At 39.8% G+C, this 14,829-nt stretch overlaps 1 protein-coding gene across 1 annotated transcript in view; it reads right to left on the bottom strand.

Moving 5' to 3' along the window:
• Window positions 1-10,286, bottom strand: part of LOC126284455 (nuclear migration protein nudC) — a 51,125-nt gene extending 40,839 nt beyond the window's left edge. Inside the window, exons 1-2 of the mRNA XM_049983376.1 lie at window positions 10,094-10,286; window positions 9,058-9,135 (exon numbers count right to left, since the gene is read on the bottom strand). Of these exons, the coding sequence (XP_049839333.1) occupies window positions 9,058-9,135; window positions 10,094-10,171 (156 nt within the window). The 5' untranslated portion in view covers window positions 10,172-10,286. The remainder of the gene's footprint in view (window positions 1-9,057; window positions 9,136-10,093) is intronic.
• Between the last annotated feature and the right edge of the window lie 4,543 nt (window positions 10,287-14,829).

Below are 14,829 nucleotides of genomic sequence, written 5' to 3'. Positions count from 1 at the left end.
CTACCTGCCTGATTAACACACTGAGTTCTGGCACAAGGTGCTCCCATACGTGTGGGGTGGGTCCTGCAGGACTTGAGGGAAACTGAAATGGGGAGCTGGTGCCCAGACAGCCTCCACCCACTGTGGGTCTTCCAACTGATGGACTGTAAACCCTAGGGAGTGATGGGGACATTCCTGCTTGGCATTAGCACATCTAGTGTTGGCTACGGCACCAAAGTGCACAACATGGGGCAATGAATACACACAAGGGTGCCTAATCAACACAACTTCGGACGGCCTGGGCAGATCGTGTCCATCTTTCAAGGCTGGCGACGCACATGGCACTTCAACAGCTGCCACCGTGACGAACAGGCCTCACTGGCATGATCGAGGTGTCAGTTTATCCAACTGTTGGCTACATAAAAACCTGTAAATACTAACTAATATTTAACTGCATGTTGCAACATGAATCTGCTCTCTCCCTCACCATTTCTAATGCCCATAACGACATGTAGCTCCCCAGAATAGGATTGGTCCTTGCAAAACAGCTGTATTGCAGCTGCTCAATGAACGGGCGTCCAGTGTTAATAAAACAATTGATGGAGCTTTTCCTGGTTCATTAGTCATTTTTATTACCACAAAATTTAACATATATGAACACGAACTTCTTTATAATACGCTTCCACGAAGCTTGTTTCACTTATGTACCATTTCTGCCATAGCTGCTACTGGTGCATGGTGCCCGAGTTAGTAGCAATGCAGAAGAAAGAGAAACATTTTCCCCACCTCACACCCTTCTAAATTCTGCTGTGGCCGAGCTCTACTTCCTTCTCACCCCACTTAATGCGACAGCTGCATCGACAGATTTTAGTTTTGGACAGATAAAATTGTTTAGTGGGTGAAAATAAGTTCTATTTTCCTTTTGGAAAAGAGTTATAAATTTGTGTAATTATTCTGTGTCTGGTATGTTTATATACAGAAAAATATTATTTATTACTAAAATGTTTTATTATTTTAATAATTTTAACATAGATTCATATATTTCAATGCTCTGTATTCAGCATTTTGACTGAAACGAAGTGGCAGAAAATTTAAAGAAAAACTGCAGGCAAATATCAAAACTTTCAAAAAAAGGGAATTTGAATTCTTTTGCTGTAAGTAAATAATAAAATAATTGGCTTGATATGCAATCCTGCTATTAGTATACCAAAATTATGCTATTACTGTTCCAAAATTATGTAACATTAGTCATCATAACAACGCAGGTCAACACACAATAATTACGAAGGATTAATGAGACAAGAAAGGTTTGAAGAGCTTGAGTTGGGATTGAAGAAACATGTTTTAACCAACAACACAAGACAGTGAAGTGGCAGTGCACGTAAGTTACAGCTTGTTGGAGTTGATAACTAAATACTCTAAACCTTTTACTGAAGGTGAACATCTAAGAGACTGCATAATAAAAACTACAGAAATTGTTTGTCTAGGAAGTGTGAAGGCTCTTCGTCAAGCAATCCCTTTGTCTTGGAACACAGTTACAAAAAGAGTTACTGATTTGGCTGACAAAGTATTCAGATCCAAGTTAAAAAATCTTCGTTTCAAAACTTTTACCATTTCCTGTATGAGACTACTGACATTTGAGGCGTACCTCATTTGGTTATGTTTCTTCATGCTTGTAACACAGATTTCAACAATTCTGAAGACTTGTTCTAATAAGTTTCGATGCAAAACGCTTTTACAGGATGCTACAGTGGAATTGCTTTATTGACTACAAAAAATCATGGTTTTGTTTCATTACTGTCAAAAAAGGAAGAAAAATGCATGAGTCAAAGAGTCATCACCGGCACTGGAATAGAAATCAGTAAGTATTGTGCATAAAGGCAACGTATACTTGAGTTTCGAATCAGCAACAGTTCTTTCACTCCTGGTTTATCTTGCAGTGAAGTCGAAGTAGATACTCCGTGAGAATTGGTGTGGGTGGAGGTTATACTTAACAGCCGAATTGGCTCCTTCTACCGACCCCCAGACTCAGATGATACAGTTGCGGAACAGTTCAGAGAAAGTTTGAGTCTCGTAACAAATAAATACCCCACTCATAGGGTTATAGTTGGTGGGGACTTCAACCTACCCTCGGTATGTTGGCAAAAATACTTGTTCAAAACCGGTGGTAGGCAGAAAACGTCTTCCGAGATTGTCCTAAATGCATTCTCCGAAAATTATTTCGAGCAGTTAGTCCACGAACCCACGCGAATTGTAAATGGTTGCGAAAACACACTTGACCTCTTGGCCACAAACAATCCAGAGCTGATAGAGAGCATCATGACTGATACAGGGATTAGTGATCACAAGGTCATTGTAGCTAGGCTCAATACCATTTCTTCCAAATCCATCAGAAACAAACGCAAAATAATTTTATTTAAAAAAGCGGATAAAGTGCCACTAGAAGCCTTCCTAAAAGACAATTTCCATTCCTTCCGAACTGACTACGCGAATGTAGACGAGATGTGGCTCAAATTCAAACATATAGTAGCAACAGCAATTGAGATATTCATACCTCATAAATAGGTAAGAGATGGAACGGATCCCCCGTGGTACACAAAAAAGGTCCAAACGCTGTTGCAGAGGCAACGGAAAAAGCATGCGAAGTTCAGAAGAACGCGAAATCCTGAAGATGGGCTAAAATTTACAGACGCGCGAAATTTGGCACGTACTTCGATGCGAGATGCCTTTAATAGGTTCCACAACGAAACATTGTCTCGAAATTTGGTAGAAAATCCGAAGAAATTCTAGTCGTATGTAAAGTACACAAGCGGCAAGACGCAGTCAATACCTTCGCTGCGCAGTGCCGCTAAAGCGGAGTTATTGAACGCAGTCTTCCGAAATTCCTTCACCAGGGAAGACGAATGGAATATTCCAGAATTTGAAACACGAACATCTGCTAGCATGAGTTTCTTAGAAGTAGATACCTTAGGGGTTGCGAAGCAACTCAAATCGCTTGATACGGGCAAGTCTTTAGGTCCAGATTGTATACCGATTAGGTTCCTTTCAGATTACGCTGATACTATAGCTCCCTACTTAGCACTCATATACAACCGCTCGCTCACCGATAGATCTGTACCTACAGATTGGAAAATTGTGCAGGTCGCACCAGTGTTCAAGAAGGGTAGTAGGAGTAATCCATTTAACTACAGACCTATATCATTGACGTCGGTTTGCAGTAGGGTTTTGGAGCATATACTGTATTCAAACATTATGAATCACCTCGAAGGGAACGATCTATTGACACGTAATCAGCATGGCTTCAGAAAACATCGCTCTTGTGCAACGCAGCTAGCTCTTTATTCGCACGAAGTAATGGCCGCTATCGACAGGGGATCTCAAGTTGATTCCGTATTTCTAGATTTCCGGAAAGCTTTTGACACCGTTCCTCACAAGCGACTTCTAATCAAGCTGCGTAGCTATGGGGTATCGTCTCAGTTGTGCGACTGGATTCGTGATTTCCTGTCAGGAAGGTCGCAGTTCGTAGTAATAGACGGCAAATCATCGAGTAAAACTGAAGTGATATCAGGTGTTCCCCAGGGAAGTGTCCTGGGACCTCTACTGTTCCTGATCTATATAAATGACCTGGATGACAATCTGAGCAGTTCTCTTAGACTGTTCGCAGATGATGCTGTAATTTACCATCTAGTAAGGTCATCCGAAGACCAGTATCAGCTGCAAAGTGATTTAGAAAAGATTGCTGTATGGTGTGTCAGGTGGCAGTTGACGCTAAATAACGAAAAGTGTGAGATGATCCACATGAGTTCCAAAAGAAATCCGTTGGAATTCAATTACTCGATAAATAGTACAATTCTCAAGGCTGTCAATTCAACTAAGTACCTGGGTTGGAAGGACCACAGAGATAATATTGTCGGGAAGGCGAGCCAAAGGTTGCGTTTCATTGGCAGGACACTTAGAAGATGCAACAAGTCCACTAAAGAGACAGCTTACACTACACTCGTTCGTCCTCTGTTAGAATATTGCTGCGCGGTGTGGGATCCTTACCAGGTGGGATTGACGGAGGACATCGAGAGGGTGCAAAGAAGGGCAGCTCATTTTGTATTATCGCGTTACAGGGGAGAGAGTGTGGCAGATATGATACACGAGTTGGGATGGAAGTCATTACAGCATAGACGTTTTTCGTCGCGGCGAGACCTTTTTACGAAATTTCAGTCACCAACTTTCTCTTCCGAATGCGAAAATATTTTGTTGAGCCCAACCTACATAGGTAGGAATGATCATCAAAATAAAATAAGAGAAATCAGAGCTCGAACAGAAAGGTTTAGGTGTTCGTTTTTCCCGCTCGCTGTTCGGGAGTGGAATAGTAAAGAGATAGTATGATTGTGGTTCGATGAACCCTCTGCCAAGCACTTAAATGTGAATTGCAGAGTAGTCATGTAGATGTAGATAATTTGCATTGGCCACATTACAATGCGGTATGTTGGCTATTCTTAAACAATTCTCAGACATGTCAATTCTTAACAACTTAAAGATACAATACAATTTTTTTAGAGAAAATATTGTTGCAATGTCTACCCTTTGTGGTTGATATTACACTTGCACAACTAAAATCTGAAACGTTAAGGAAAAGATCAGATCATTATGGACAAAGTACTCTATTTTTCAACAGTTTTCCCCATAAAACTAAAGATTTAATACAATTCCCAACATGGAGAAAAAACGAAAAGAAAACTTGTTAAGGTGAAACAACTTCAAACAAAATATATGCAGAAAAAATCTTGAGCCTCAGAAATGAGTTTCAATCAAGATTTGCAGATTTTAAATCATTGGAAAAAAAGTTTTACAAGTTCTTTTTGATTTGTATAATAGATATGGAATTAGTACCCAATCTAATACAGACTGAGACCCTGTGTGACCCACAACTGAAGATTGATTTAATGACATTGCATGCCTATATTTCATACATATTTGTCTGCCCGAGCAACCGTAAGTGGAATGACCATGTAAAATAAATGGGAAAATCTGAAGCCAGATTCATAGGAACTGTAACTAATCAATGAAGGAAATTGCTTAGAAGGCTCTTCTGCAGCCGATTATTGAGTACTGTTCATCAATATGGGGTCCATACCAGGTAGGACTGATAAGAGGACAGAAAGAAGATCCAACGAAGAGTGGCATGTTTCGTCAATGGATTGTTTGGTCGTCATGAGATTCTCAATGAACTCCACTGTCAACCATTACAAGAGAGGCCTTGTGCATCACTGAGAGATTTACTACAAAAATTTCGAGAAAGAATTTTCTGGGAAGAGTCAGGCAACATTACTTTCAGCCACATACATGTCGCGTGACGACCACAATTTGAGAAATTAGAGCCAATAAAGAGCCTTACTGACTACCATTCTTCCAATGCGCAGTTCATTAGGGGAAGGGGTCAGTTAGTTGTACCAGAAGTAACCTGCACCCCACCCACCCATAAGGTGGCTTGTGGAGTATGATATAAGGGCAGGAAATTTTTGAAAATTTGCATTTGAATTATTTCCTTGTTTGGAAGTACTTATCAATCTAAGCAGCTATTGTCAATCATTAAAGTAAATAAATCTCCTGCCAGATCTAAAACTTCAGGCATTAACCTTGGGGCAGTTTTTAAAGTAGCCGGAAAGAAAATGTCGGGCGGGAAGAAAGTGTCGGGCGGGAAGAAAACATTAGGCCTAATCTTATAATTGTATCTGCACTTTGTATTATGGCCAGCCTAAATTTGAGCCTTGTTTGTCTACCCAATGTCCACTGTTGAATGTGACGCTCTTGATGTAGAGAAATCACCCACTCAGTATTGTCATATCAAATTAGTCTGCACCTACAGATAAACAACATACTGAACATATTTCTAAAGATAGTTGCTGTGGCACCTTCCCAGAAAATTCATATCAAGGACTTGCAACTGCACACACTTATTGACATTTGCCAGCTTACGAATGGTGCCAGTACTGAACAACTATAATACAGGATACAAAACTTGGAGAGATGCTTTATCCACTGATGTGTATTTTCTATATATTTTGTAGTTTTCATACAGTTATGTCCTGGGACTTGGGTGTTATTTGTGAACATACCAGTATGGACTGAATGTGAAGAGAATTGGTGTCATCTATTTAAGAATGGAAAAATGAACTTTCAAGATGATGATACTGTTAAAGCAGATCTCTATTTGTAGTTAGCAACAAAAACTGACAAAAACATACTTGAAAACTTGTATCTCTGAAATCTCAACAGTCTGACAACTTTTCACACATCTGTGAAAGCATTTTGCATCATGTTACACCTAAGAACTTAGCATGCCACAAGTTATGCATGTCTAGAATTCCAAAACCTGGGGACCACCTCATGTGGTAGAATTTTATGTACAAGGAATTTGTCCAAAAACTGGGAGGTACATTAATTAAGTTTTTTTAAATCAGAATGGTGGTCATGTAGAAAATGTAATGCAAAAGCATAGATACAAGATTTTTAAAACACCTTTCTTTAACTATTCCAGTACTTTGTTTATAAATGAACAGAGGTTATGAATACAGAGGATACTATGAATGTTCACAAATGACTTGACACATTACAATACCTATCATCATTAGCTAAGTGAACTCCTGGTGTCATCTAGGAAATGCAAATTGTTAAACACATAGTACCACACAATTAAAGTAAACAACTTCACAATAAAGAGTGACACTGTAAGGTAAATACTGGCAGATTCATAAGGTGTCACTAAGAAGCTTGAGACCAATATGCAAGAGGCCTGTCAATAAACAATAGAGTAACCAGATGAAGGAGCTGAATCATGTAATTTAATCAACAGACAAAGAGGAGGATTCAATGTTAACACAAGGCATTTGAGTTTGATGCCTTAGCAATCTCACAGTCATTACAAACAGTTTACCATCTCAGAGGTCATAGTTTTATATTTGACAGTGCACAATAGTGGTGGATGTTGATATGTGGAGTGGTTTAACATGCAGCATTAGATTCATTCGAGTCTTCTTTATCACTGTGGTAACATGTGTTTATTTGAGTCTGGATTTGGAAATGTCTGCTTTGATTTCAGTGAGTTGTTATGTTTTCATGTGTTTGCATTTTTATTAGGTTTGATTAGTTTGGTGTTTGCTGCATGGAATGAAATGTGGTATTTATTTCTCTTTCTTTGTTAGGCATGGATATGACTGATAAGTTTACTAACTTATGATTGTGTGCTGCTTTGGTTGAAGATCTGCTGTCAATAATAAAATTTCTACAGTTAGATTAATAGCAGAATATGTTAGTAGAAAGGCCTGTGGGCAGTGCATGAAGTTGACGAGAATCCTGGTGTCCCTAACCATAGACCTATATATATGGTGCTGCCTCCATGATATTATCTAGCGTTTGGTATAGCGTGATACGTGGTAGGCCATACGGCATGTTGTTATATATATATATATAAAAGAAAAATATATTGATGTGTGTGTGTGTGTGTGTGTGTGTGTGTGTGTGTGTGTGTGTGTGTGTGTGTGTGTGCGCACATATACATATCCTTTTCTTCCCCCTAAGGTAAGTCTTTGCGCTCCCGGGACTGGAATGACTCCTTACCCTCTCCCTTAAAACCCACATCCTTTCCTCTTTCCCTCGTTCCTGAAGAAGCAACCGTTGGTTGCGAAAGCTAGAAATTTTGTGTGTGTGTCTGTTTGTTATTTTATTGTGCCTGTCTACCGGCACTTTCCCGCTTGGTAATAAACCATAGTATTCAGTTGATTAATATAGTTATAGCTTCATTAATACACACATAAAAAAAGTTTTGTATCACCCCAGTTCCCAGAATTTCTGAAAAACGTTGACTGTGGATATTGTATCACAGACACAGTCCGTTAAGACTGTTCAGACAAGTCGCTAAACCCACCCAAACATGTAAATAACCAAGCAGGAGCTGCGCTTATTAGATGGAGGGAGTCGGACAACCGATTAGTTACAGCCATTCCACCAGCAAGGAGGTACATGCCTCATGTTGTCTGTAGTTCAACCATGCCTAGACAGTCAATACCGCAGTTCGATTGCATCCACATTGTTACTTTGTGCCAGGAAGGGCTCTCAACAAAGGAAGTGTTCAGGTGTCTCTGAGTTAACCAAAGCAATGTTGTTCGGACATGGAGGAGATACAAAGAGACAGGAACTGCCAATGACATACCTCGCTCAGGCTGCCCAAGGACGACTACTGCAGTGGATGACTGCTACCTACGGATTATGGCTCAGAGGAACCCTGACAGCAATGCCACCATGTTGAATAATGCTTTTCATGCACTTACACGACATCGTGTTACAAAACCGCGGCAATAGGCTGCATCATGTGCATCTTCACTCCTGACGACCATGGTGAGGTCCATCTTTGCAACCATGACATGATGATGTGCAGTAAAGATCGGACCAATAAAATCCAAACCGGACCACTCAGGATTGGCACCACGTTCTCTTCACCAATGAGTGTCGCATTTGCCTTCAACCAGACAATCGTCGGAGACGTGTCTGGAGTCAACCTGTTCAGTCTGAATGCCTTAGTCACACTGTCCAGTGAGTGCTGCAAGGTAGAGATTCCCTGCTGTTTTGGGGTGGCATTATGTGGTGCCAACGTACACCACTGGTGGTCATGGAAGGCACTGAAACAGCTGTACAATACGCGAATGCCATCCTCCGACCAATAGTGCAATCATATCGGCAGCATATTGGCGAGGCATTCCTCTTCATGGATGACAATTCACGTCCCCATCGCGCACATCTTGTGAATGACTTTGTTCAGGATAACGACATCATTCGAGTAGAGTGGCCAGCATGTTCTCCAGACAGGAGCCACATTGAAAATGCCTAGGATAGATTGAAAAAGGCTGTTTATGGACGACGTGAGCACCAACCATTCTGAGGGATCTACAGAGAATCATTGTTGAGGAGTGGGACAATCTGGACCAACAGTGCCTTGATGAACTTTTGGATAGTATGACTTTGAATTACTCATAGGAAAATTGTGTTATAATTTGTTTTACTACTCTATACTTTTAAATTAAGACTTACTTTTTCTCCTGCTCCTTTACCCCCACCAGTAAAGAAGTCAGTTTTCCTTGCTAGGAAACTGAAGATGGTGTCCAGTAGCTGAAAGAAGTATGATGTATTAATCCTTCAGAACAGCACTGCAGTGTTTGAATACAATTTACACTACTGCAAGATCACTCTTACCAATCCTAGAGGTAGGCCACTAGCACAATAACTGTTGAGCAGGGCATAACATTGTTTCTTTATGTCTATGGCCTTTTGGAGTCAGAAACTTTAAATACGAAATACTAAGGATTTTCTGTTTTAAATGTATATCAGCATTCATATCTGACTGACTTAGATGTTTACATACTAAACGAATTTCTTAATCTGCAAAAATTATCGCCTGACATTCCTGTACCTTATTATCAAGGATTAGGGCAATTTTTTTTATTATCTAGTGTTTTTAGCTCAACCAATTTAGAAAGGCCTACTCAGGTTATTAAATAATAGGCAGAAGAGAAGAAAAAAAAATTACTATCACTAGGGCTATTAATTCGGGCAAAATACCACATTTTGCAATTCCATCACCTAGTGTCTCACGTATGACATTTTCTATATTCCACACACACACATTTATGTTTCTTATTTGATGTTCATGTCAACTGAACAAGACCTGTCAACTCTGAACACTACGTTTGAAAAGCAGACAACCATGGTGACAATATGTATTTCCCACATGCTTGCTGAGAAGCAAGCCAATAGTTTCCTGTTCTAATTTAAAATAGTGCGTTTGTAGTACTTTTGAAAGCATTGAGAGTATGGAAAATATAATATTTCGGTAGAGTTGCACATAAAACTGTGTAAGATCCAGGCTCTTAAACTTGACAACATATTCCTGAGCTGCACGATCGATGTTTCTAGAATCAACAACCGTACCATACTTAGTAACTTGCTATATTGTTAAAATACATAGTCACCAAAGCATTACATTCTGTAATGCGTACACAAGGAATTAAAAAGCATTAAAGGAGAATAATACAAATTCAGTGACATAATATACACACGTTGACTGTACCTCTTGGACACCTCCTTCATGTTGCTGTGCCATAGCAAGCAACATTCCATCAAATTTTTCTGGATCATTTGGTTGCATTTTTCACACACCAACAACAAAAATAAAATCCACAAACACCGGCAACTCCTAACCCACCAACTCGTTGCTACGCGCAGCAGAACTTCGAATTCAACAAAGATACTATACATTGAAATTAAACTCAATCATCGGCTGAAATCGAATATCGAATAATCCGTCATTGAAAGTAGAGTATCTTTCAGGCCAAAAGAGTAGAGAAATGAATTGAGTTGTGTTAAGTATAAGCCACAGCACAGAGCAAATTTCGTTTCCACAGGAAATGAAATCTTGCACGTTTATTCCCTCAACATAATCTTGAGAAACAATCCTCTGGCTGCAAAACGGAAACCCTGGATTATTAAATGGATCAGAATTTCCTGTTGAACAAAAAGAAATTTATATGACACCCTAAGGCTACCTAATGATCCCATCAAAAAGAAGGACCACTGATTGTACTGTAATATTTTAAAAATCCAAAACTATGTACATAACATCTGAAATTGATAACACAAATAAAAAATAAAAAACATCTTTTAAGTTATAAAAAGAGAGAGTGGTAAAAGTGAAGGCTCAATGGGTGATGAAATAGCACTTCTGCATAAAGCTAACAATGCCAGGAGTTTGCCAGATGAAGATAGTCCCCATAACAATTAGTCAGATTAATAAGACAGAGAGATGAAGTCAAAAAAAACCTTTCAACTAAGACACTTAAACATTGTCATGACTGTATAAATTCAGTCTTGTATCACATTTTTAATGAATCCCTAAAACAAGGCATTGTTCCACTTAGATTAAAATATGCTGTGTGAAACCACTTTTCAAGAAAGATGAAAAAACTGATGTAACAAACTACCACCCAATATCCCAGCTAACAACTTTTTCAAATGTCCATTAGAAACTGATATACAGGAGACTTGTTAATCACCTGAACAGCCATTACACTCTCAGTCAAAGTCAGTTTGGTTTCAGGCAAGGCCTATCAATTGATGATGCTATTTTATCTTTCATCAGTCAAATTCTCGAATTCCTTAACAGAAAATTAGCAGCAATTAAAATTCTTTGTGACTGTGTCAACCATGAAATTCTGGTAAATAATGCAGACTGCTATGGGTTAAGTGGAATAATGGGGACATGGATTAAATCCTACTTTACAGGTAGGAAACAAAGGGTAATAACTACTGACAGTAATGGAATCCCTGCATTATCCGAATGGGGCACAGTCAACACTGGAGTGCCTCAAGGCTCGATATTGGGACGCTTACTATTTCCTATATTTGTAAATGACCTCTCATACTGCACCACTTCAGTGAACAAGTTCACGCTATTCACTGATGATACTTCTCTGCTAGTTGATGAAGCAATAAGGAACAACCGGGAAAATCTGCGAAAACGCATTTGGTAACATTTTGAAATGGTTTAACTGAAAGGGCTCTCTCTGAATATAAAAAAAACTCATTGTGTACAGTTTCATATGGCACATGAAGAACCGAGGGATACGAATATATAATGTAACAGACAACAAATAAAGCAAGTCGACTCGGGTGTGCACACAGATTGCAAACGAATCTGGTCCAACCATATCCTACATAAAGAAAAGTGGCTACAGTCTGCAACATTTGCCTCATGCATGCCATAAGAGCTGCTTACTTCAGATATTTCCATGCACTTTTGTCTTGCAGATCATCTTTTGGGGTAATTAGTCCTTGGCAAAAAAAGAAAAGTTTTTATTGCTCAGAAGAGAGCTATTCACATCATGAGTTGTGTGCAACCAAGGCACTCATGCAGGAATCTGTTTAGGAAACTATAGGTATTTACAATGAAAAATGAAATGTCGTGTGACGAGGGTCTCCCGCCGGGTAGACGGTTTATAATGATGTCTCAGTACATACAGGGTGTTACAAAAAGGTACAGCCAAACTTTCAGGAAACATTCCTCACACACAAATAAATAAAAGATGTTATGTGGACATGTGTCTGGAAACGCTTAATTTCCATGTTAGAGCTCATTTTAGTTTCGTCAGTATGTACTGCACTTCCTCAATTCACCGCCAGCTGGCCCAATTGAAGGAAGGTAATGTTGACTTTGGTGCTTGTGTTGACATACGACTCATTGCTCTATAGTACTAGCATCAAGCACATCAGTACATAGCATCAACAGGTTGGTGTTCATCACAAACGTGGTTTTGCAGTCAGTGCAATGTTTACAAATGCTGAGTTGGTAGTTGCCCATTTGATGTATGGATTAGCACGGGGCAATAGCTGTGGCGCGGTACGTTTGCATCGAGAGAGATTTCCGGAACGAAGGTGTCCCGACAGGAAGATGTAGGAAGGAATTGATCGGCGTCTTAGGGAGCATGGAACATTCCAGCCTATGACTCGCGACTGGGGAAGACCTAGAACAACGAGGACACCTGCAATGGATGAGGCAATTCTTCGTGCAGTTGACGATAACCCTAATGTCAGCGTCAGAGAAGTTGCTGCTATACAAGGTAACATAGACCATGTCACTGTACGGAGAGTGGTAAGAGAGAACAGCGTGTGCATGGTAGAGGTGAACAATTCCATGGCCTCCATGCTCTCCTGACCGCAACCCTCTTGACTTTCATTTATGGGGGCATTTGAAAGCTCTTGTCTACGCAATCCCGGGACCAAATGTAGAGACTCTTTGTGCTCGTATTGTGTATGGCTGTGATACAATACGCCCTTCTCCAGGTCTGCATCAGCGCTGATCCATGTGATGGAGGGTGGATGCTCGTATCCATGCTAATGGAGGACATGTTGAACATTTCCTGTAACAAAGTGTTTGAAGTCACGCTGGTACGTTCTGTTACTGTGTGTTTCTATTCCATGATTAATGAAATTTGAAGAGAAGTAATAAAATGAGCTCTAAAAGGGAAAGTAAGTGTTTGCGGACACATGTCCACATAACATATTTTCTTTCTTTGTGTGTGAGGAATGTTTCCTGAAAGTTTGGCCATACCTTTTTGTAACACCTGTGTACTGCCTTGTATGTTGCATTAATGAAAACAACACTTTCTTCCAAACCAATGTTGAATATCATGGTCACAGCACAAGGTCAAACTATACCCTTGTACAGAAAGGAGTAAAGACATCCGAATTTACAATGTTCTACTTAGTGTCATCAAATGTCTTGTTCCTGAAGCACCAAAGATCAAGAGCAAACTGAAAGAATACCTAACACAAAAGTCATTCTATTCAGTTAGTGGTTTTTAATGCATGGGAGAAAGATTTTATTATAAAACTGAGTTAGCCATTCAATGTAAGCATAAATGTACATTATTTGTTGCTGTAGTATTATATTGTTGCTCAGATACTTTGATATTGTTAATTTGAATGTGTACACTTAAGTGTTAATGCTGATGTATGTAATATGTTTTTATTATTTGTGGTGTTCCATGTTGTTACTATGTGTCTTGTCATGAATTAGCCATATTGTGTGCTGCTGCATTGGTTATTGTTTTGACTATATGCTGACATGGTCGGGAATTGCCCTGTCGTCTCCTCCGCATCGCCAGATATGTCGTGCGTGTCAGTTCAGTATGCTGACAGTCCCTGGAGTGTTGACCACTGATGTGTGAACAGCGCTGAACGTTGTTCTCCTTGGAAGCAGTGCCCATCTGTTCGGTCTTTGATCTGTCCAAGTGCTGACTGCCGCTGCGCAAACTCTGCTGGTCATCAGCCTTCTCTCATTGGGTAGAAACATGACCAATGCTGGTTTTCCTCGTTCGACTGCTGGCACTCCCGAATATTGTAGCTTAAAGTGTCAAAGTCTATAAAATGTTCATTTTATCCGTAACAAGTTTTTATGTGTTTTACGGCTTTGAAAAACATAATTAATTATTATACATAATTATTATACACCCTACAAGTGCTGTAAACAGCAGTGACAATGCTTATGTGTATGGACTATGACTGCCATGATTTGAACAGAACTGTTCTGCTTGCACAAACTAATATACTGTACTAAATAAATGTTGTGTGGCTAGGGCCTCTCGTTGGGTAGACTATTACCCGGGTGCAGGTTTTTCGAGTTGACGCCACTTCGGCGACCCGTGTGTTGATGGGGATGAAATGGTGATGAATAGGACAACACATCACCCAGTCCCTTAGCGGAGAAAATCCAGCTGGGAATCGAACCCGGGCCCTTAGGATTGACATTCTGTCATGCTGACCACTCAGCTACCAGGGGCCACTGTACTTTGAATGCACAAGTCATGGGTGACTGGAATTCGAGTGTAGGAAAAGGGAGAGAAGGAAGCGTAGTAGGTGGATATGGATTGGGGCTAAGAAATGAAAGAGGAAGCCGCTTGGTAGAATTTTGCACAGAGCACAACTTAATCATAGCTAACACTTGGTTTAAAAATCATGAAAGAAGGTTGTATACATGGAAGAACCCTGGAGATACTAAAAGGTATCATATAAATTACATAATGGTAAGACAGAGATTTAGGAACCAGGTTTTAAATTCTAAGACATTTCCAGGGGCAGATGTGGACTCTGACCACAATCTATTGGTTATGACCTGTAGATGAAAACTGAAGAAACTGCAAAAAGGTGGGAATTTAAGGAGATGGGACATGGATAAACTGACTAAACCAGAGGTTGTACAGAGTTTCAGGGAGAGCATAAGGGAACAATTGTCAGGAATGGGGGAAAGAA

The sequence above is a fragment of the Schistocerca gregaria genome, chromosome 8, assembly GCF_023897955.1.
Source record: "Schistocerca gregaria isolate iqSchGreg1 chromosome 8, iqSchGreg1.2, whole genome shotgun sequence".
NCBI lineage: Eukaryota > Metazoa > Arthropoda > Insecta > Orthoptera > Acrididae > Schistocerca > Schistocerca gregaria.
This window is presented reverse-complemented; position numbering and strand designations above follow the sequence as displayed.